The sequence below is a fragment of the Heterodontus francisci genome, chromosome 17 (assembly GCF_036365525.1).
Source record: "Heterodontus francisci isolate sHetFra1 chromosome 17, sHetFra1.hap1, whole genome shotgun sequence".
Classification (NCBI taxonomy): domain Eukaryota; kingdom Metazoa; phylum Chordata; class Chondrichthyes; order Heterodontiformes; family Heterodontidae; genus Heterodontus; species Heterodontus francisci.
Window position 1 is genome coordinate 59,285,412 of NC_090387.1, and position 25,096 is coordinate 59,310,507.

General features: G+C 41.0%; 1 protein-coding gene across 1 annotated transcript; it reads left to right on the forward strand.

The window, feature by feature from the left end:
* Positions 1 to 2,307: 2,307 nt before the first annotated feature.
* mmp2 (matrix metallopeptidase 2) lies at positions 2,308 to 24,835 on the forward strand. Its single transcript, XM_068049475.1, has 13 exons — positions 2,308 to 2,664; positions 3,593 to 3,819; positions 4,257 to 4,405; positions 8,733 to 8,861; positions 9,311 to 9,484; positions 12,261 to 12,434; positions 14,626 to 14,799; positions 18,005 to 18,160; positions 18,733 to 18,859; positions 22,124 to 22,260; positions 22,926 to 23,085; positions 23,325 to 23,434; positions 23,814 to 24,835. Exons 1-13 carry the CDS (start codon positions 2,512 to 2,514, stop codon positions 23,915 to 23,917), a joined length of 1,974 nt encoding a protein of 657 aa, XP_067905576.1. The 5' UTR covers positions 2,308 to 2,511; the 3' UTR covers positions 23,918 to 24,835.
* Positions 24,836 to 25,096: the final 261 nt, after the last annotated feature.

The following is a 25,096-nucleotide window of genomic DNA, read 5'->3' on the forward strand; positions in this document are numbered from 1 at the left end:
CTATCCAGGCCCCTCAAAATTTTATGCATTTCAATTAGATCGCCGCTCAGTCTTCTCTGTTCCAAGGAGAACAACCCCAGCCTATCCAATCTCTCTGCATAGCTGCATTTTTCCAGTCCTGGCAACATCCTCATAAATCTCCTCTGTACCCTCTCTAGTGCAATTACATCCTTTCTGTAATGTGGTCCAAGTGTATCAAGCCTGTGTCCTCAGTACCTTGCTCTACGGCAGCGAGGCCTGGACAACGTACGTCAGCCAAGAGCGACGTCTCAATTCATTCCATTTTCACTGCCTCCGGAGAATCCTTGGCATCAGGTGGCAGGACCACATCTCCAACACAGACGTCCTCGAGGCGGCCAACATCCCCAGCATATACACCCTACTAAGCCAGCGGCGCCTGAGATGGCTTGGCCATGTGAGCCGCATGGAAGATGGCAGGATCCCCAAGGACACATTGTACAGCGAGCTCGTCACTGGTACCAGACCCACCGGCCGTCCATGGCTCCGCTTTAAAGACGTCTGCAAACGCGACATGAAATCCTGTGACATTGATCACAAGTCATGGGAGTCAGTTGCCAGCGATCGCCAGAGCTGGCGGGCAACCATAAAGGCGGGGCTAAAGCGTGGCGAGTCGAAGAGACTTAGCAGTTGGCAGGAAAAAAGACAGAAGCGCAAGGAGAGGGCCAACTGTGTAACAGCCCTGACAACCAATTTTATCTGCAGCACCTGTGGAAGAGTCTGTCACTGTAGAATTGGCCTTTATAGCCACTCCACGCGCTGCTCCACAAACCACTGACCACCTCCAGACGCTTACCCATTGTCTTTCGAGACAAGGAGGCCAAAGAAGAAGTAATGAGGTGATCAGAACTGCACACAGTACTCAAGTTGTGGCCTAACCAATGAGTTTTACAGTTCCAGCATATCCTCCCTGCTCTTATATTCTATTCCTCGGCTAATAAAGGAAAGGATTTCATATGCCTTCCTAACCACCTTATTGACCTGTCCTGCTGCCTTAGGGATCTGTGGACATTCACTCCAAGGTCCCTCACTTCCTCAACACTTCTCAGTATTTTCCCATTAATCGTGTGTTCCTTTGCCTTGTTTGACCACCCCCCCCCCCCCCCCCCCAAATGCATCACCTCACACTTCCAGTGATGATAAGTGGAGCAGCTTGAAACAGTGCAAGAAGAAGCGTTCAGTGCTCTCACTTCTCTTGGGATAACCATGCAATTGGTCAAAACCTGAAGTTTGCGGCATAACTTAAATCAGAAAGAGTTTCAGACAACCTACCTCAATGACTTTTTCCAGGCCTTCTGAATGAGCGTTCCTTATATGAACAAACATATCACACTTTCAATAAATATCAATTGAAAATGATTAGGAACCATTGCAGAGTCCTGGCATTGCAGAGGGGGCAGGAACAGGAAAACCCCGTCCACAGTATGTGCTGGAGGCGCTGGCCAGCGTGCGCCATTCATTGCTACAACATCTGACTACACATGCAGGGAAAACTGTCCTGTCTGGCACAAAAAAATTAAAGACTATCCGGCGCCTCCAGCTTTGTGATTGCTCCAGTCATGCAACAGGTTTACAGCATGTCCTTCAAATTTAAAATTGACACGCTTTTCTGCGAGATTCTTAAAAAGGGCGTATTTAAAAAGTGCAAGTCGTTTCAAAAGGATTTTATAATATACCCTTTGATTTGTTTATGTTAAGTTCTGAGTAACAATACAAAAAACTGGCCAATATTATCCGCCACATGGCTTGAATTAGTTATTAATCATTTTCTGCTGGCTGTAGCATCAGAGACATGTTGATCTATTTCTTACATTACTGGTTCTAATGTCTCGCGTTCTTTGTTTTCATTGAAAAGGTAGACGAAAAAAGCATTTATATAGCGCCTTTCACAACCACAGAATGCCCCTCAAGTAGTTCTGAGGTGTAGTCGTTTTTGTCGGGGAAAAATTGTCTAAAGAGAAGGAAAATATACATTAGTGACCTGCTTGGGGTCAAATCCTGTGTTCTTTAGAAACATATCTAAACCTAACATTTGAATTGTAAAATGAAATCAAAACCACATTGCATTTTTCTAATTTTCATCTACAGTTTCCGCAAATATGATCGGAATACTGTTGCTCTTTCATCATCTGGTTTTGGTATATTTACCAAAAGTACCCTTATCTAAAAGATGCCTACATTGTCCCCAGTAGTTTTATTTCCATATATAAACTTGTGGAAGCTTGTACTCTCGTTGCCAGAGAATGCATTTCCTTCAGTTGGTTTTTTTCTACTTCCGCCAGTACTCTGCTTCAGCAGATTGATCGCGACTGCGCATCTGGAAGTACAAAGGATTTGAGTCGACAGGGGCAAGTACATTGTTGTCCTGCAGACTGATACCTGTAATAGCAAACGAGAGAAAAACAGCATTATGTTTGTGCAGTGAAGGATATCAAAGAGACACCACTACAGCGATTTTTTTCTGATAACTAGGTGCCTTCCCCTTGGAAGAAAATGACTATCAAAACAACCAACAACTTTTTTCGCTTAGTCTTAAAAGTAGCTTTGCTCCAAATCATCGGGGTCCAAAAGACTTTAGCGGCACCGACTGGCATTGTCAAGTTTCCAGGGGATAACAGCACGAAAACAGACAAGGAACTTGCCACTGTAAGTTGGGTAGTTAACTTTCTAACACCGGGCGCCTTGCAAATGGCGTTTTATGTTACTGGGCTGATCATTTTCTGTAACTTCCACTAGCTGCCAAAATGAAGGAAGGGATTTTTTTTCCCCGAGTGTCCCCAGAGATCAAAGTTTGGTCTAGAAGTGAAAAGCCAACGGGCCTTGATAACATCTGCTCGTTTTGGCAATGCACAGCCCTTTCTAGCAGATAAAAAACTATTATAGATAAGCGGAACCTAATATATTATTTATACAAGAGATATTTAATAGCTTAGTAATAGGATTCATGTTTTATTTCAATATATACGTGTGGTCAAAACAAAACCGTTTTCGTAGAGATTGATAAAGCAGAACAAATGTTCCAAACTGTTTAGTGTCTAAAACATCCAATACTCGTCAAATCGGCAAGGTTCTTTGGATACCAATTTATTGCCTCAGCTGAACGAGCATGAAAGATCATGAAAGTTTGCAAGTATTCCAACAGTTTTTTTCTTCGTACTGTTGATGTCCAACCCACTTATTATGACTGCAGAGTGAATACACAGTGAGATTATTATTTTCTGTAGATCATTGGCTATTGGAAGTGGGCTTATGAATACACTTTTAAATATTGAAGTTAACTTTTTCAGAGTACGTTTAAGAAAATGATTCACCATATCAATCTGAACTATCAAGGCTTTTTGCCCAAAATCAGCGTAGAAGAGAAATCTGTAGTGTAAGTGACAATTGTAAAGCCATCTAAAATGACCAGTCCTAACCTATCGAATACATGCACTGAATTTCTTCCGTACGCGTAGTTTGCAACAGGTAAAATCAAAAACTGACGCATAGCTTTTGCGAGTAACTCAGTAACGCTTGACTCAAATTCCATTCAACTTGTATACACACAAACATATTCATTTATGTTTTGAATCAGTTATACTTGAATAAATTCTATGGCTGCCCTAAAGAAAAGTGCGACCTCGTGGTGCTATCAGACACACTGAAGAAGATGCAGAAATTTTTTGGACTGCCACAAACTGGAGAACTGGACACTGAGACAGTAAACGTGATGAAAAAGCCGCGATGTGGAGTTCCTGACTTGGCCAATTACAACTTCTTCCCACAGAAGCCCAAATGGGAGAATAACCATATAACTTACAGGTAGGCGTGTATTAGCATAGGCGGAATAGTTTGTGTAACATGCGTTTTAATAACCGATATAATTGATTTGTAAAGCTTTTTTAAATGGAATTATTCTGTGTGCATTTTCTCTAAATATGCTGCAGAAAAAAAATAAACTGTTTTTTGATTGGCATATTCTTAGATATTGTTTCATGTTAACTTTTCTGTTTACTAAGGATAAGATACTATAGAACGCACTTAATAAAGAGATCCACGGTTCACCAATTCAATGAATGAGAACAAACGTGCAGTTTGCTGTCTAATATCGTGCCGAACAGGATGCGCTTTTTAAAAAAAACATTGTATTGCTGTAAGGATGCAGTTATTATAGGAGTTCTGAGAAGTGTTTCTGTCATTGCTGTTCTGTATTGCAAACTATTAATGCCAAGCTGAGCTTCTGCCGGTTTTGCCCTTAGGATTTTGGGATACACTTATGATCTGGACTCGGAGACGGTCGATGACGCTTTTGCTCGGGCTTTTCAGGTTTGGGCTTCCGCCACGCCACTAACATTTACAAGGATTTTCGATGAAGAGGCGGACATCATGATTAACTTTGGGCGCTGGGGTAATAATTGTTTTTCTTGAAGCCTACATTACTTTTCGAAGATGGACGATAAATCTATTATTCATAGTCAACGTGTTTATTGGTGGCTGATGTCTAAAGAGGAGTTTTAAACGCTGCTTCCACATAATGCCACTTAAAATTGATACAGTTTTAATGAAAGTATTTGTTAAACACTTTGTATTTAGCAGATATTTTGGACCAAAACTTCAGAGCATAATCCTGGTGTAACCACCAGAATTGCGCCTGCTGGCATCCACCAGCACTGGTGCCACTGGCGTTTGCAGGTTCAATGGGAGGGCACCTAAGTAGTATGTGACAGATGGGTGCAAGCACCATTCCAGGTGCATCTCTACCACCAGCCAATCACATACACTTGGAAGTTTTGGGTCTCCGCTTGCCAGTGGAGAGTGGGTGCCCAGGCCCAGCTCCAGCCAAATTCAAAGACAAAATACTTTGGATGTTGGAAATATGAAATAAAAATAGAAAATGCTGGAAATACTCAACAGGTCAAGCAGCATCTGTGGAGAGAGAAACAGAGCTAACAATTCAGGTTGATGACCTTTGCTTGAAAGGTCATCAGATCTGAAGCCTTAACTCTGTTCCTCCTGCCAAATTCTCCTTGGTCCCCATGATGAGAGGATTGTTTTTTTTCCCTGAGATCTGCTCTGTTTGGGAGACAAGCCTGTTTGCTTGACCTGGAGCCCGCTACTGGAGGCCAGTATGCCTCACCTCCATAGGTATACAGGGCTCCACTGATATGCTGGATAGGAGTCTATCCTCAAGAGAAGAAACTAACTGCATGGGGAGTCCCCCACTCCTTTACCACCATTTCCTTCTCATGGGATAGATGGAAGTTTTGCCTCATATGAGACAATTAGAGAACTCCCAAAATTGGCTGCACTGGATCTTTGATAGTTACTTGGGGTTGAACCAGTTGCAATCTAGAATTATCATGGGAGACCAGGGGAACCCACAAGGAATTTCAGGGCCTTCATGTTCACCCAAATAAAGGCAAAATTTCAATGCAGAATTTTATTTCCTTGAATCTGTGATAGCTTAATTTAAGGAAAGACTATTCTTTTGGCTGTTCTCTGCTCTAAGCCTAATAGTGATATCTCCTTGAAGAGTTATGCAAGAAATGGCTCAACTGAGTTGTTCCTGTCTTTTCCACCACAATTGCTCTTCCCTCAACCCACTAATTTCAAAATGGTTCCCCTGTTATGGGATCAATAGTAAGTCTTCCTAATATTTTTCATTTGGTGTGTTGTTAGTTGTTATACTCCAGAAAGCCAAGTGGTGAAGGACTAAACTGGAGTCAATCTTTACACACTTTTCTAAGCATTTATTTACAGAAATACACATTACCAACATGCACCTCTTAACCCAACCACCACAGTTTCAGTCTGTTTCTATGCATAGGGGCACAAGTGAATCCCCAGTTAATGCCCACCACCTGCATCAATTAAATACTATGAATATATAATTAACATTAGTAGTATAATTTCATCACCAGCTATGCCACATTAAGGAATAGCCTCCTTTAAGTGTGCTTTGGCCATGCTACCAAAATTGTTATTTTAGGTTTCCCATTCAGAAAGGTGCTTTCAGAAACAGTGTTACATAAAGCATTTCTTTTTAGCTGTAGGTTGACATAAGATGAAGGATGAGAAAAGATTCATTCGTCTAGTATTCCAACTCACCTAGCCTAACATCCAACTGTACTTTGAATGTCTCAAATTCCTTTGACTCTATTATCTTACCTGAAAGATGATTCCAAACAAAAACAACCTGAGGAGAAGAGGGGGTTTTAAATTCCCTCCATCCAGTAGCAGTATGGGTGTTAAGATCAAAGTGGTAGATTTAACGCAGGTTTTCAAGACCCAGCACCATCTTATCACTACTGGTTTAATAGGCAGCTGAGGCACTCGCCGACAAATGGAAGTCTCATGAATATATTTAAAATCAGAGTCCTGTTGCATAGGTAAGGTCCCAAAGTTTTATTTATGGCCCGTTTGGAAGAGTGTCTTGTCATGGACTTCCTTTTTGAAAACAGACATGACAGGAATTTGCAGTGTATTGACATATGCTTCTACAAGCATTCAGTACTTAAAGAGTTATCAATTTGATCATTGTAAAATATTTTATCAGATTTTAGTAATACACACACTTTCATCAAAGCCTTGGTTCCAATCAAAATTAAGTAAATTGGAAATTGTACCTATATATTTTTACATATTAGATTCTGGCCTCTGTCCTCAGTAAGTCAAATTTTAATCAAACTGTTTATTGTTTGAAAAAAAATTGTTAAAATTAGTAATGAGAACTTGACCATTAATCTTTGAAATATGAAAAGCACAGAAACATTCAAAATTGGTACGATATATGCTTGAAAAATAAATTGGTAACATAGCATAAATATATTATTCAGTAAAACATCGCCGAAAACATTTATATCAGAGCTGAATTATGAAGAAAATCTATTTTCAGTTTATTACATTTGAATGGCTTGCTGATTTTATCTTTTCTTTTCTCCCCAACATTTTGGTTCCTTTTTGCCATACAGCATTCTCCAACCAGAAAGAGCAAGTGCCTCCAACAGTGCTGCTGATAACCTGCACATTGGGAGCTGAGTGCTCATTTTTTTAGATTGTGTTTTTGTGTGAAGTACCTAAACTATGTTCAATGCATGGCCAAGACCAGTAACTTCTTGTTAATGATGTTGCAGCCTGTCCATCAGCACTAGTTGTATCTTGATTCCATTTGAATAATTTTCACAACTCTTTTGTATGCAGATATTCTTGTAGTACTGTTCCAATTTCCAGTTCTGATCTTTATTTTGGAATTGGACTTCAATATCAAATTTAATGTAGGCCATTTTATAATAAAAAAGAAATCCTGTGCGAATGTACAAAAATAATAGGCAGGAAAAGACCATCTATCATGTCCCAGACAGTTGTGCTGAATTATGTGTCTTGATAGAGATACTTTCTACCCACCTGGAGCCATGTAATTTCCTGGGAGAGGCAAAAATCCAGATAAAACCCAGGCCAATTAGGAGGAAAAAAATCTCCAAAATTCCTCTCTGACCCTCTTTAGTCAATCAGAACTAGTCCAGGAGATCACATTGACCGTGAATTATATTACAGGGTATCTACCGCTTGTACGAGGTGATATCCACTCCAGCCAGGAACAAGCCCAGCTCTCTCTTGAAGGAATACAGCCCTCAGGATTCATTGCATGAGTTGCAAACTGTTGTACAGATCCACTATTCTCCTGGAAAAGGAGGACTGCCTAACATCCAACCTAGCTTTGTACTTATGAAACTTGTAAGTGGGACCCCTGGTCCTCCTACTCTATCCAATTGAAAAAAGTTGACCCATGTTAACACAATCTAGTCCTTTCATTATTTTTAAAAACCTTGACCAAATCACCTCTGAGTCTATGCTACTCTAAAGTATAAGCCTATCTGGATAGCTCAGGTCTTTTAAACTGGAAATCAATCTGTGGCTTCCTCTGCACATTTTCCAGAGCCTCAATATCCCCCATCATGTGAGGAGTGGGCACTTATTTTAACTAAGACCAACCAAGGTCTTATACAAGGACAAAATGATAAGCTTTGTTTTGCAGTGAATTGTCCTGTGATTACAACTGACAGCCCTATTTGATTTAGTTATAGTTTCACAACACTGATCAGGAACCTTTCGAGAGTGATGCATTACAACACCCAGATCTTTTTCTTTCACCACTGGCTGCAATTCTGTTCCCTCTAGGGGGAACCTACCCACCTTCAGAACATTTCACTTATGTAACTTAAACATAATTTGCCAAACATGGGCTCATTCCCCCAACACATTGAGATTTTCTTGCAGCAGTTAAGCATTTTCTACAATCCTAACACTCGCATAAAGCTTTATATCATTCACAAACTCATGGACCATTCCCCAAACTCCTACATCTAGGTTATTAATGAACATAATAAGGGAAGATAATTGTTAAATCGAATGTGAACATAAATATGGAAACAAGTTATATTGTTTATGTATTATATTCCTTTTCTATACTGTATTCAAAGATTGCTATTGCCATTTCTTACACATATGCAATTCTGTGTTACAATGGCACTAGAAAATTGGAAAAGCTACTGCCAACTATGTAGCTTGTGTAACAGGACACCAGTGAGGATTCAGTACATTTGGTTTAGAGACTATGACAGTAACGAAAATAGTAAAACATTTTTGAGATGGCCAAAGGTAAAAGTTGTTAGTTTAAATTAAAATAGTGATGTATATGGAATATAACCGTGCAGTATAATTTTAACTTCTTCCAGAACATGGCGATGGATACCCATTTGATGGGAAGGATGGGCTGCTGGCACACGCCTTTGCCCCATCAAAGGGAATTGGTGGTGATTCTCATTTTGATGATGATGAGTTCTGGACACTAGGTGAAGGACGAGGTACGCAGACATCAGTTTAACTGTGGTACATTCATTTTAATGACAATTTTGTTGTTCATATTTGATTGGAATCTATTCATTAAATGTTAAACTTCGCAATAGACTATGTTTTGCAAGTTGTGTCAATTTATACTAAAGTTACTGGGCATAACACAGCCACTAATAAGAGATGACTTTTAATATTGCTCAGTTTTCAGATACTTTTTCATGATCGCCTGGTGCCCTCAAATTCAAGCTTTGATTAAATGTATACATATTTAATCTACAGAACAACTATTAACACATCAAATATTATCACCTACTATTTGACTAATTTAGTACTGGTTAATATTAATCATTTAATATTAAAATGATTACATTTTAGAATCACAATTTTAGAATATTTATTAAAGTAGATTGTAATTGCTGAGTTCGAATTCAGGGAGTCTTTCTACATTTGTATTTTACAGTTATTAAGGCAAGATATGGGAATGCAGAAGGTGAATTTTGCAAATTTCCTTTTTTGTTTAACGGGAAGGAATACAATAGTTGCACTACTGATGGCCGTAGCGATGGCTTTCCCTGGTGTTCCACAACTTACAATTTCGATGAAGATTCAAAATATGGATTCTGTCCTCATGAATGTAAGTTTTCTGTTTTAACCAGTATTTTCAGTTTATCAACAACAACTTACATTTATATAGCCTCTTTAATGTAGAAAAATGTGTGACAGTGCTTCAAGGAGGCGTAATCAGACAAAAATGGATGCTGAGCCAAAGGAGAGGATATTAGGAAGGGTGATCAAAAGCTTGGTCAAAGAGGGTGGTTTTAAGGAGGACTTTAACTGAGATCGAGAGGCAGAGGGGTTTAGGAAGGGACTCGCACAGCTTAGATAACTGAAGTCACGACGGCCAATGGTGGGGCACAGGGAAAGGATAGATGCCCGCCAGTGTTTTGTTATGTCTCCTCTTCGCTCTCCTAATTACTTTTTTAAGTACCCCCCTACACTTTCTATACTCCTCTGGGGCCTCCACTGTTTTCAGCCCTCTGAATCTGCCATAAGCCTCCTTTTTTTCCTTATCCTATCCTCTATATCCCTGGACATCCAGGGTTCCCTGGACTTGTTGGTCCTACCCTTCAACCTAATGGGAACATGTTAGCCCTGAACTCTCACGATTTCCTTTTTGAATGACTCCCACTGGTCAGATGTAGACTTTCCTACAAGTAGCTGCTTTGTAGCACTTTGGCCAGATCCTGTTTTATCATATTGAAATCAGCCTTCCCCCAATTCAGTACCTTTATTTCCAGTCCATCTTTGTCCTTTTCCATAACTACCTTAAATCTTACAGAGTTATGGTCACTATCTCTGAAATGCTCCCCCACTGACGCTTCTACCACTTGTCCGTCTTCAATCCTTAGGATTAGGTCCAGTATTGCCCCTTCTCTTGTAGGACTTTCTACGTACCGGCTCAAAAGACTCTCCTGTATGCACTTGAAGAATTCCGCCCCCTTTAAATTTTTTTACACTAAGATTACACTCAGACTATCCCAGTTAATACTGGGGAAGTTGAAATCCCCTACTATTATTACCCTATTATTTTTACACCTCTCTGAGATTTGCCTACATATCTGCTCCTCTATCTCTCCCTGATTGTTTGGAGGCCTGTAGTACACTCCCAGCCAAGTGATTTGTTTTTAAGTTCTACCCATATGGCCTCATTTGAGGAACCTTCTAAGATATCATCCCTCCTTACTGCAGTAATTGACTTCTTGATAAATAGTGCAATACCACCTCCTCTTTTACCCCCTCCCCGTCACGCCTGAAGACTCTATACCCTGGAATATTGAGCTGCCAGTCCTGCCCTTTCCTCAACCATGTCTCTGTGAAAGCAATAATATCATATTCTGTTTCATAGTTACTAATATATTGTGGATCAATGAATTTAGTGGAGTATACTACATAGTATTGAATATCACAGATGTAAATACTGCAAAAAAAAGGCTCTTTTGCCTGTACTATCAATATGTTTGTGATGTGTACCCATTTCTGAATACTTTGTAGTGATACACTGACTATGTTACTGGCAAGAGTGTTGCAACTTTCTTTTCGCTGAGAACAGCACTTTTATCGAACTGAGAATTTCCATTTATGGTGCTATTAATCAGTTGTTTTTATGCTTTTGTCTTGCACTGTAGACATGTGATTTCACTCAGGCCCAAAAGAAGTGTTTGTACTTTTTGTTGCTACGTATTCATATGAGTCAGTAGCATGCTGAAACCTATTATAGCCATAATTGCTCATAGCTGCATTTTTAACCAGCAGGCAGTGTCCATAATAACCTACGGTTCAACCAATTTACTGCAGCTGGAGCTGGATGATGTTAAATATGAGTCATTAAAACAGATGTTCATGTTTGCTGAACAACAACATTGAATTAAAGCTTTTTTTTAAGTTCACAGACAATTCGAAATAAATAATGTGCTGGATTTTACCGAGCCCACAACGTCGGGCTGCGTGGCGAGGGGTGGCTGGAAGATGGTTGCAGCAGAGGCCCGCCACGGAGCTGGACGCCGGGAGGGCGCGGCCCAATCCTCCCGGTGTGGCAAGGCTCTGTGGCGCAGCCCCACCCCCCGCCCCTGCCACTGGACAACGGGACCTGCATCTATAGATTTAAATCAATGAAATGAATAAATTTAAATGAACTTACCCGCAATTTTCCGGGACCGCCGTGATCCTCTGCGGCGGCTGGCACTCCCACGCCTTCAGCTCCCGATCTGGGGAAAGCTGGCGTGACACGGGTGGGGAGGGGGGAGGAATGAAGATGGTGGGGATGGACAGGGTCAAATAAACATAATGAGTGTCGGGGTTGGTGGGAAGGGGTGAACTTTAAACTTTGTGCAGTCTGGGGGGAAGGTCAGATTTAGAAGGTAAGTGTTTTTATGGGGGAAAAGGGCAAGTAGTTAATAGAATTGTTATTGGGAGGTGGGAAAGGGTCATTATACTTTTATTTGATACATTTTGGGGTGGTTGCATCTTTAAAAATTTAAATATACCGGCAGGACTTGCTGTCCTTTAAAAATGGGGCCAGCGCCTGCACACAGGCAGTTGATGCCATTGCTGGCGATGGAAAGCACGCCCCCTCCATTTTATTTGGGGGCGGGGGTGGTGGTTGCTGCCCCGGCTATTTAAATGAGCAGCCGCGCGGGAGATCACAGAGGCTCTTCGGCGTGTGGTCCACATTTTTTGATCTCACAGCCGGGAGTGACAGCAGGCTCTTAAAATCCAGCCCAACAAGTCAGGAATATTCTTCCTCACTTCTGCTTGAGTAATTGTGGAACCAAATTGTAGAAGGATAACGGTCTGATTCTATTGGTTCCTCTAAAAATGAGCCTATAACACAAATGTTTGTTTCCTTACAGCACTCTTTACCATGGGAGGAAATGGTAATGGAGAGCCATGCTCATTTCCTTTTACTTTTGAAAGCCAGCGATATGATAGCTGCACAACAGAAGGAAGATCAGATGGCTACCGGTGGTGTAGCACAACCAACAATTATGATGCAGACAGAAAATATGGGTTCTGCCCAGACCCAGGTATTAACAATTTATGTGCGATACATAAAGGTGAACTACGCCATTTGTATGATATTCTTCATCTATTATTTAAGGATGGCATTACTTGAAAACACATGGACCAATGTGATCCTTGGCAACCCCATAGCACCGCTATGCATTGGGCATTGATTAATTGAATTATAGGGGTGCTTAAGTTTGAGGCCTATGGGACACTTGATGCATGCATTGCTGGATAACATGAAGTACTCTGGGCACTAGTTTAATTAATACCTCAATTCTCATACAAATGAGGGGAATTTTCTATAATGCAAGAGCAACAACTGAACAGTTTATAGGCTAAGCAAATATTTAAAATAGTTCCTGCAAAGAAGGGTTCTCAAATTTAGGGCAGGTCTTTGGTCCTACCCTCCCCCATTCCCGGTATTGCCTCCATGCCCAGGATCTCCAAGGATCACTCCTCCTAAGGATTCAAGGGTCAGAGCTTTAGGGAACCCCCCCCCCCCCAACCCCCTAAGCATTCACAGCCTCTTGTTATGGGCGGCCTTTTCCTGTGAGCAAGTTTAAAAATAGCATATGTTGTGATGAGGAATGTGTGAGAAGTACCCAGTCATTAGTGTGCGAACATAGAACATTCTGGTTCATTGTACTGGAATCCAACTTACTACATTTTACTTACTACATTTAAAGGGCTATGCAGTAAATGCTATGATATGACAACAATTCACAGTGCCCAGGAATACATGAAAATTTTGAAAGATCAACAGTTTGCACACTTGAGCGAGTCCTACAACTGAGTCAAAGTTCTGGATTTTCCCTGCTCTGTAGAGATGAGGTTGGAGGCAGGGAGGCCAGGAAAATAGGGAAAACCACATTGGGACCACTCTTCGACACATTCCTGCACCCCAGCGACTTTTCTGGGGTGGGCCAGAAACCGGGTTGGCTGCTCACTCCATGGAGGCGGGCAGTCAATTACAGCGATTAAGGCCCCACTTAAGGGCCATTTTGTGACAGCACAGGTATTTTCCTGCCATCAGAGCAGCCTCTGCCGAGTGCTGAGGCTGCCAGCTCAGTCATGGCGACCTCCTGGCGGCAGGCAGGCTGGCCATCGGAGCGGGAGGCTCCAAGCCCCAATGATGGGGCCTCAGGGATGATAGGCTGCAACCGCATCCCGGTTCAATTGAACCCGGATTCAATTCTGGGTGCTGCCTGTGTGGAGTTTGCAAGTTCTCCCTGTGTCTGCGTGGGTTTTCTCCGGGTGCTCCGGTTTCCTCCCACAAGCCAAAAAGACTTGCAGGTTGATAGGTAAATTGGCCATTATAAATTGCCCCTAGTATAGGTAGGTGGTAGGGAAATATAGGGACACATGGGGATGTGGTAGGAATATGGGATTAGTGTAGGATTAGTATATAATGGGTGGTTGATGGTCGGCACAGACTCGGTGGGCCGAAGGGTCTGTTTCAGTGCTGTATCTCTAAACATAAACTAAACATAAACTACTGCCGCAGAGGAGGTCTCGCCTCCACCTTGATGGCTCTACTGGCTTACGGCCTCTTTATTTGATGATTTAATTGCAGGTAACCTCGTGCTCGGCTGCCTGCCTTAGCAGCACCCAACTCTCCTGGTGGGGCTGCCTGCCTGACATCGTGGCATGCCCTCTGATTGGGGCTCCAACGTCGGCTACGTGCCCGCTGTACTTAATAGGGTAGCGAGCGCATAGTTAGCCAATTAGGAGACCGCCTCCTGGAACGTTGTGCTGGTGGGTGCACAGACAACATGGGTGGTCTTTGGACACCCCCCAAATGAGCCCAGCATCGGGGGTCCCAGCACTCGCCGGAGAGTTCAGCCCAAAGTGTCTAATGCCATGTTACGACAAAAACATTTCTTGGGGCAAAATTTCCTTTCATAAATTTTAAATAAACCAATCTGAGTTGATTGTTCCAATAGCAGACCAGACGATAACTATGCTTCAGGCTGCAGGTTGCCTTTTTGAACTGCATTTACAGAACATCATACTTAGTGTCATAGTTGATGTGGACAAGGTGATTTTATATTGCATGGCAACATTCAATAAATGGACCTTTACAAAAATTATTTTTAAATCAATACTCTAAATGTCATCACTTCTCTATTTGAAAACTTTTCCAATTGCTTAGTTTGTTGGTTTGTCATTCTTTTAATTTTGCTCCTCTGTCTAATTTCTTCATTTCAGCCATGTCAACAGTTGGAGGAAATTCAGATGGTGTACCCTGTGTATTTCCTTTCATTTTCCTTGGCAAAACGTATGACTCCTGCACCAGTAGTGGACGTAATGATGGCCAGATGTGGTGTGCAACTACTGGAAGTTATGATGAAGACAGCAAGTGGGGATTCTGCCCTGACAGTGGTAAATTGTAGATAGAAGTTGAGTAGAACTCAGAAGGGCATCGAGCACTTTTGACGTGAAGTTTTCAAAACTATGAACCTTGTTAGGAAACATTAAACGTTTTTTATATCTGAGAGAAGAAATTCACAGTTTTTGGAAATGGAAGATTGGAAAACAGTTGTCAAGAGACTTGCCGTTCTGGATCTCCTGTCCAAAAGAGTGCCAATTGGGTGATGTAGATGGCTCACCTGTCATGGAGTCACACATTCAATAGTCTTCCCATGGCTTTGTTGCCAATCTCTATGACCACTAGAATTAAAAAGCTTAATAGAAGTGTGGCTCTAATGTGACACCCAGTGAAGAGTTTTCCAAGAATATAAAGTTGAGCTGAACTTAAAAAAGGATTTGCATTCTGCCATGCCAAATGTGAAACTACTTGTAAATGAGTGGATAGTTGACTTTATTTGGCTTGGCATTGCATTGTCCAGGAAATTATGCATATGGCTAGTGGAAGATGTCTAGTTCTCCATATTTGTTGTGAAAAATGAAACTGCCCAGCTCATGAACCAAAGGGAAGGAAGGGCAGTGTGACCTACTTAATTATACCACTCAAGTTAACAGTGTATCAATGTGTTGAGGCCTAACTGATGCTCCTGTGCCCATTCCATGAAAGCACTGGATGGTTTAAAGACTGTACATGATAGGGTGCATGTCACAGAGATGATTTTTACATAACCCTTCATACCAATAGGGAACACACTTCAAAAAGTATTCTGTTGCCTGTAAAGTGCTTCGAAATATCCTAAAATCGTGAAAGGTGCTACATATGTTCTGATTTCAGCTACAGTAGCGGTTGGACTCCACACCCCTGGATTATTCAGAATTTCCATTCCTGATCACTATCCAGTGACCCTCCTGCTAAAGGTGCACTGTTTAATTTTTGGACTTTTTACTTTTTAAAATAGGATTAAGCTCAGCTGTAAAGTTCCCTTCGCACTATGGGAAAATTCAATTATCCCTCCATTCTAGACTATTTCTAGGGTGATGAGTCGCAAGTCAATGGACTGGCATCAAATGATACTGGATAGCAATGGCTTACAAATACACAAAAGTTAGGTGACAAAGGAGTGATAAATGAGACAGTAAAAGAAAGATGATAGCAGGTTGATAATGTCTGGTTAGATCAGTAAATCCTGGATTACATCTCTCCCACAATTATCCAAAACCCATTGAAAATTTGCAGACCTTCTCTCCAGCCATGTGCCTTAGGATGTTTTACGCCGTTAAGGATGCTATGAAATATAAGCTGTTACTGTCGGCATAAATGTCAGGATGTGTCCGCTGGGAACAAATACAGAAAATTCTGAAAATACTTAGCAGGTCAGGCAGCAAATGTGGAGAGAAAAACCGAATTAATGTTTCAGGTCTGTGGCCTTTCATCAGAACTGGCAAAAGTCAAAAATGTAATAGGTTTTGAGCAAATGAAGAGGGGGAGGGGGAAGAAAACAAAAGGAAATGTCTGTGATAGGGTAGCGGAGATTAAATAATTTACACTTCATCCAGACACATCTTTTGTTTCTTTACTTGTCCAATTACCACTCCCCTTGGCTTTGTACATTGAAACCTTTCATCATTTAAACTCTCCTACCCTCCACACTTTCACTTGCTCAAAACTTATTAAAACTTTTGCCAGTTCTGATGAAAGGTCACAGACCTGAATTGTTGGCCGGAATTTTACGCCACCACAACAAGCTGGATGGTGGCTGGGGGTGGTGTAAAATGGAGCAGGCTTCGAGAAGCCTTCCCAACCCGCTTCTGCCTCCGCTCCACTTTATGTAGTGCGAGGGGGACGAAAAATGGGCTGCCCTCCCCAGGCTAATCAAGGCCCTTAAGTTGCCAATTAACGACCACTTAAGGGCCTTTGCCCGCCTCCACACGGATTTTACGCATGGCAAGCAGGCATCCTGGAGCCGGGAAAACCGCTCAGTCAAAGCTGGTGGCTTCTCAGTGCCCCGGGGGTGGGCCCTGACAGTCGGGCACAGGGTGCCCGATTGAGGGCTGCCCCCACTTCCCCAACCATCCCCAGGACCCAGCACGCCCCCCTCCCCCCCAAACAACCACCCTTGCCTCCCTGGGGCCCAACTGATTACCCCCAGCGAGGCAACCAAAACTTACCTAAAATCCCGCTCCATGTCCTCCTCGGCGGTCAGCTGGGCTGCAGTCCCAGCAGTGGCCACCGCTCCCAGTGGCGCTGCTGGGACTAAGAGCTGCCAGCCCGCTGATTGACCGGCAGCTCAATGAGGCGGGACGTCCTCCTTCAAGCAGGTGGAGTCCCGCCTCAGAACAATTAAAGCCTGGGGACCCATAAAATGTGAGACGGATCCCCAGGCTAGGCGGAAGCGGGTTCGCCACCGACTTTTACATCGCCAACGTAAAATCCAGCTCATCATCTATTGTTTTTCTCTCTACAGATGCTGCCTAACCTGCTGAGTATTTCCAGCATTTTCTATTTTAGTTTCAAATCTCCAGTATCTGCAATATTTTTCTTTTGTATTTAAATCTGCTGGCAACGTCTGCTGCTGACCCTGTTAAAGTATCCAACTTCATGAGATGGTTCCTTAATTTAATTTTCCTGACAGCACAAAGGGGCATCTCTGGCACCCACCAGAGCACAGGGGTGAAAGTAATGCAGCACTGCACCAACTACTCAGTGTTACATAGGCAGCCTCAACCCTATAATCAATGTTTGTTGGACCACATTTACTCTGCGAGCTAGGCCAGTATACCTCATCTGTTCCTGTGCACCAACTGCCTGATGTAACCCAGGTCCAAGAATTCTCTCACCCTGGTCATTTACCCTCTAACATCAGGGGCCATGTTTGGGATGAATAGAGGTTCCATGGAGCTCCTGTGTCCCCTCTTGGAGACTCACGATGAAGCTGAAACCCAGTGTAGCTAGTTCACAGCCTATTCCTAGGCCTTTCACTGCACTCTGGGTGGACTTGTGCCAAGAATAGACCAGACAGGTAAGTGAAGGTTGTGGCCAATGCAATTACTGGGAGGTGAGGGGGGGTTGGGGGAGGGATTTTGTGAATATCCACAGCTGAAATGCATCTATAGCCTTTGGCAACAATTAGTTAACTAGAGTTAAAAACAGTTAAATGTGTGAACGTGAGAAGATATGATGTGTCCTTCTTCTATGGACTTTTCTTTTTGACTCTTGCAGGTTACAGTCTTTTCCTTGTTGCTGCTCATGAGTTTGGTCATGCACTTGGTTTGGAACATTCCCAAGATCCTGGAGCTCTAATGGCTCCAATATACACCTACATCAAAAACTTCAGGCTCTCAAACGACGATGTTATCGGCATTCAGAAACTTTATGGTACAACTACAGCGGACAAAATTATTAATAAGAAAACTAAAGTTTGTTTTGTATATTGTAATTCCAATAGTTCTTAAATTCATAGCTTTAAGAAAATGTTCACTGACTTGACTACAAGCCATAGTGCTCCTTCAAGAAGAGTCATGAGAAGAGTAGTTTAAATATAATTTTGACCCCCGCCCCCCCCCTCCCCCCACCATTTATATAATGCAAAAAGAAAGTGTCAAGAAATTTGTTTTTGTGGGAAACATTGGAATTTTACTCCAACTCCTATTCATCAGGAAACTAATTCTGTAATCAGGTTGCCGTACTGCTAGGGAATAGTTGCATAAAAAACACCAAACTATCCATTAGATACCAGCCCGGTTATCAATCAAGGGCAGCTGAAATGGGAAAGCTGGCACATAGTCTCAAAAATTCCAAATACACATTGCCATGATATAGTATTGAACAGATTCATTAACATGTCATCCTACTGATACAGTATTGTTGCAAGAGCCAAGCAATCTTAACTTTTCCTTTGTGTATCCTGTCAACTGAAAACAAATCTTGTGTATTTTGGTTTCCTTCAGGTATACCAACTGATAAACCCTTGCCACCAACGCAGGGTCCTATCACTCCTATGGACCTATGCACGGAGAACTTGGTCTTTGATGCAATTACACTAATCAGAGGAGAGTACTTCTTCTTTAAAGATCGGTAAGGACTTTTCCCAATTGGAATCTATCTTTAAATTTACCATTAAATAAATCAATAGAAATAAAAATTGGGAAGATGTAAAATGGGCTCCCGATTCTCTGTCACCATTTTATACTGCCACACAAAGTCAAACTTTCTGTTCTTGAATTTGCCCAAGTTCTTCTAATTAAACCGACCTCAGAAATTACAACTGGATTAGTGTCAGTCTCATTCCTGTCTGTCATTTCTGGCGGATCACACCGCAGTGGAAAATTTGAGGTATGGTGTGTTATCTTCATTGCTAAGGAGGTCAAGACAATAATTTGGAATTAGATGGACTGTGAGCTGCTCAGAACCTAGGCTACTTTGTGCTTTATAAACATTTAGCTCTTATGGTAGTCACAGCTGAGCTGCAGTGCACTGTAAAGGTGTTAAATATAGCTCTAAAACTAATAGAAGAGTGGGGGTCCTCAAGAAAAAATTGACTGTATTTATTATTCTTACCAATTTAGCATCTGCATAGCCTATACTTTCAAGTAATGGAATGCTGCAGCCTTCTTTGGTAAGCTGCAAAGAATCCTCACTTCTTGTTCCAAGATTCACCACAGTGTAAAGCCAAACAGATCAGAGGGACTGATGAGGATACTCCATACTACAGTACACTATCTCAAGTACTGAAGGGATGTGGCTGACTGTCAGCACTTTACAACATTATGACTAAGGTAGCATCAAAAGAATTGCTCGGGATTAAGCTAGAAATGGCTGCCCCTACCACAGTACAGATACAGTTCTTAACAAAGTTATAAATGACATCTTCTGTGACTGTGGTAAACTATCCTTCCTCCTCCTTCTCAAGCTGCCTGCAGCCTTTAACATGGCTGACCACATCACCCTCCTCCAATGTCTCTCCACCATCATCCAGCTGGGTGGGACTGCATTTGCCTGGTTCCATTCTTATCTAGCCAATATGAGCCAGACAATCACCTGTCTGGCTCATAGTCTCTTCTCTTCCCCCTCTCACAGAATTGCCTCTCTACCTCTCTGTCCTGCTTTAAAATGCTTCTTAAAACTTGCTTCTTTGGTCATCTGCTCTATACCTTCTTATGTAGCTTAGGTGTCAGACGTTGCTTGATAATGCTCCTGTGAAGTGCCCAGCAATGTTTTACTAGTTAAAGGCACTATGGGGGAGATTTTATGTAGGCGACGAGGGTCTTGGCCATTGCTGAAGAGCCAACAAGAGCCCTGCGTTTCCTCCTCTGGGGAAGGTCCGCTGCATTACGTGCCAATTAGGCACTTAGGTGGATAGCGTGGCCTTCCATGGGATTAAGGACCCTGGCACCGGAAGTCCGGCCCACTGAGAGCTGCCAGCCAGTCAGAGGCCAGCAGCTCTTTTGCTGAGCAGTGCCACTGCAGAAGTGGTGGCTGCTGTCAGTAATGCACCCACCAGAGGCCCAGGATCGTCAAGGGACCCAGGCCACAGGTGAATCATGACGGGAATGGTTTCTCGGGGTAGGGGTCGCAGGTGGCTCTTGGCAGTTCTTCTCCCCCCCCCCTTCCTGATGCCAGGTCCCTTGATCAGCTGCCTTTAAATGAGGTACCCAGCCGGCAAGCAACCCATACAGGTTTGCTTGGCGTGCTCCCCACATGGCAACAGGCCTGCCCGCCACTGGGCTTTTACTGGCGGTGGGCAGGATGAGGCATTTAATAGGGCATTAATTGCCTACTTAAGGACTTCAATTGGCGGTGGGATTGGAAGGCCGTCCACGAGCCTTCCCAGCACAAACTTAATTGGGGGCGGAGGCAGGAAGGTGGCGGGGTCTCCCTGTCATCATTCGCCCAATTAATTGCTCTCCCCGCCTCTAAACTCGCTGTGGGGTCAGAGCATAAAATCCCTTCCTACATAAATGCAAGTTATTGTTGTTGCAACTGTATAACAGCATTAGGTACCAATCCAACATGTCTGCATTAAATGTTGGTGAGAAAAGTGCTGTTCAGGCATTCCAAACATCCTAGCCCCTATTTACATTCCTGGGGGTCATAATAATCCAAGTTTATAATAGAATCTGAACACTCCATGTGCTTGTGCGATGTATTATTGTGCTTTATGTGCATGGGGGATAGAAAAAGCCTCAAGCGCTGGCATCCCATACTGCAAGGAGAAGGCACCCAATGTGTAGCAACAGTATTGGTACTAATGATCAACCTGCAGTTTAAACCATGACAAACCAAAATCCAAAGCAGTGGCCTATTTTATTAGTCTGTACCTGAAATCCTAACAGCCATGCTGTAATGCAGATTGAAACATTGGAGTTATGGTTATCATTTATAATCCCAGCCAGATTTCAAGTATTTCACTTGCAGGATTAGAAATTCTATAGAATGTTTATTTGTGAAAGATGTTTGTGGCGTAGAACAAATTGGAAATTGTACAGGATCTTGATAGATCATAAAAGGATCTGTAAGCATCCTCGAAGCCTGGAAATTGTATCAGGGGCAAATTCTCATCTTGACTGCTCCCAGAACTCAGGAATTCAAACACGTACCTTCATGATTTTTTCCTCCATTAAAATAATTGACATAAATCAAAGGGTATATACCCAATTTCCCAATAAGTACTGAAGACAAAAATTTACAGCAAGATCTTTCTATTAAGGGAGCAATTTTACAGTTAAATCATGAGGCTGCAGAATCACAAGCAAATGTCGTAATTCTTCAATGAACTAATGATTTAAACTTTAATCCGACTAACAGAAAGGGTAGAGATAATACAATTAATCTCTTACCATTTGAAATCATAAATGATGTTCTAAAATATTTGAATTTTCTAATGTTATTTTGCTTATTAACATAACTTACATTATTATGAAGAGTGATGTAATCAATTCATTCTATTTTAAAAAGAGTTTTTAAATTATTTTTAACTTCATTGTTATTTCATTTCATTATCACTGCTTTGAACAAGTTTGGTTCACCTTTTTTAGTCTTCTGCATGTAATGAACTCATTTGCATTAATTTGGTAGAATCACCTGTTTACAGATGACCAAGTTATTCTTCTGTTCACCAAAGAAGTCAAATGGATCTTTTGCATATATTTTTTATCAAATTTGCAGAAACATCTGGTTGTTTAGATTTTTAAAAAAACTTTTTTTAATGAGCATTCTCTTACAGAGGAAGGGAATTAAGAACTTCTACTGCTGGCATTCACTTTGCCCATGATGATTAGAAACAGATGTGCCGATGAATAAGTCCATTGTACATTCCCTAAAATCTTTTGTGTTGTTTAGATTCTTGTGGAGAACCACAAATCCCCGGACCAAACCCACGGGACCTATGCTAGTTGCTATTTACTGGTCTGATCTGCCTGAAAAATTTGATGCTGCCTATGAGGAGCCTGTAACTGAGAAGGCTGTATTCTTTGCAGGTATTAATTTCATTAATTATCACTACATAAAAGTTATGTAATACAAATGTTATTTTGTCAAAAACAACTTGTGGATATAGATCCAAATTGTGGCCAATTCTTGGATAAAATTCTACAAATATACTGAATTTAAATGATGTGTTCCATCTCATATTTAAGCGTTAAAGACTGTCGCTACCAAAATAATTAGTTGTCAAAAAGAAAAACAATATATGCCCATGCACATAGCAAATATTTTAATATTTTTGTAAAACTACTGTGCAAATGCTGAGCTAGATCCTGTAGGCATATTATCGGAGTAGGAGAAAGGAAATTTCAAAAACAAACATTTTCTACACTTTGACCTTTCACTGTCACTAGGTCACATATGGAAGCAATAATGACCAAGACGTAGGTTAAATGTGAAACAGAATAAAGCACTTCTATTGTATAAAGCAATAGCTTGAAACTAAAGTCTAAAATCAGCTTCATCCAATAATGTTAGATAGGTCTATTTATCAACCTGTTATTCTGAACTTGAATCCAGCTGTTACAAGATGAAAACATAACTTTACTCAGATTCACTGTGACTGATAAATTAGTTGTTTTGCAGAGCACATGTATGTTAACACTAAGAATGATCAGTCACTCTATATTACTAGTAGACAATGGTACTCTTTATTTAGGAGATCAGCACTGGATTTATACTGCCAGTGAGCTGGAGAAAGGATATCCCAAAAAAATCTCCACACTTGGGCTACCAGATGACTTGCCACGTATTGATGCAGTTTTTAACTGGAAGAAAAACAAGAAGACCTACATCTTTGCAGGTGACAAGTTTTGGAGGTAGGTTGAAACTCTAAATATTAATCAGAGGAAAATGTATTTTCAGTTCATAGTTTGAGTTGTAAAATTAATTTTTGTTTTTAGATGTGCAAAATCTGAAGCCTCAGATTTCACAATTCTGCAGATATATATTTTTGTATTGACATGTTGCATCACTTAGATGACATTCCTTTGTAACAGTTATTATGAAGAAAATTATTTTATTACAATTAAAGAGTGTGTGTTTCAAACTCTTACAGATACAATGAAGTGAAGAAAAAAATGGATGCTGGATTCCCTAAGTTAATTGCAGATGCCTGGAATGGCATCCCAGACAGCTTGGATTGTGCCCTTGAGTCTCTTGGAAATGGTAAGTAAAGGCAGCGTTCCAGACTATTGCACCATGCCATTACAGTGGTAGAACTCATCATCTAGCCCAGCAATTCCCCTTAACCTTTGCCACTAAGAAGAAATAAGGCATCTTCCAACCACCACCAACTTCCCATTCCCCCCACCACCATTCCAATTTCCTCCCAGGGAAGAATAACTAGACAGTCTGCCCTCATCATACTCATGAACTTCTGACTGACTTGTTTGAAGAGGCAGAGACAGGTTCCAAAAGTAAGGACCCCTGTCCCTGACTTTTGCCCAACAGAAATTTAGACAAGAATCCATTAAACAGAATGAAAATTTCTAAATGCTTATTTATGAATATGCATTAAATATTTTACTTCTTTCATTTTGCACAGGACACACCTACTTTTTCAAGGATTGGTACTACCTTAAAATGGAAGACCAGAGCTTGAAGATTGTCAAAGTAGGGAACGTGAAAACTGACTGGCTCGGTTGTTAGGATTAACATGTTTTTATCATTTATCTTTTTTTCCTCCAAATAGTCATATGTCTTAGCTGTAAGTTATTGTTAAAACGGCAAGTATAACATTGTCTTATGGTTGTAAAATCAAGTTTGGAATTTTACACCAAGACCAAATACAACAGTATTCAGGTTCTGATGAAGGGTCACTGACCTGAAACATTAACTCTGCTTCTCTCTCCACAGATGCTGCCAGACCTGCTGAGTATTTCCAGCATTTCTTGTTTTTATTACAACAGTATTATCTCCAGCTTTACTATTGAAACAATATTTTTAGGTCAGTATTTTCATTATTTCTGAGAACTATGGAAAAAGTGGTAAAGGCACAGGTTGCCTAAAGTATTGATTTGTGTAGTGTGATGGAATTATAATGAAAAACTATTATTTAAATATTTGAAAATGCTTTCTGTACTTCACTGGTAATTTTTTTAACACAGGCCATATTCATATAAACATGAATTTTTCTTGTAAAATACAGGAAATGCTTTAAACAAATCTAAACTAGTTTTGCACCTTTGTGTTCATATTGAAACGTCATAATAACCAAGACATGGAAAAATCAAAAATAGATCATAATTAATACATTTTAGAACAAGTATCTGATGGATAGCTGAAAACAACTCAAAATCAGGTTATTAGTGAGAACTGATACAAAACCACATGATCTTTACTTGTATTTTCTGAACAATGCCATTTTGAAGAGACTGCTTAGTCAAAGCTTTTGTAGTGCTCAAATATGATTAAAAAGTTGACAACTCACAAGAAACACTGGTGTTTCAATTTTTTATTTTACAGTGTTAAAACAAAGTTACAAAGAGATTGTGATATTTTGAAGCATTCTTGTACTAATTTAGGTTTTTTTCATAAATTTGATATTCAATAAAGTTGTTTTAAAGAGTTTGGAGCCCAATTTGTGTGAATATTTTGGAATGAAAGGACAGAGAAGGCAAACAAAGTTATCTCACTAATAAGTTTATCCAGAACCTATTTAACTTGTACAAGACAATCAGTATTAATATATTGTTAATTAAATAAGTCCTTGCCCAGAGCTAGACATTTTGATGAAAGCCATCTCATTAACAACATAGATTGACAAACCTATTTAAAACAGAAGGGGAGGAGGTTAGCGGTGTGAAAGTATGATAACCTCATATTAGG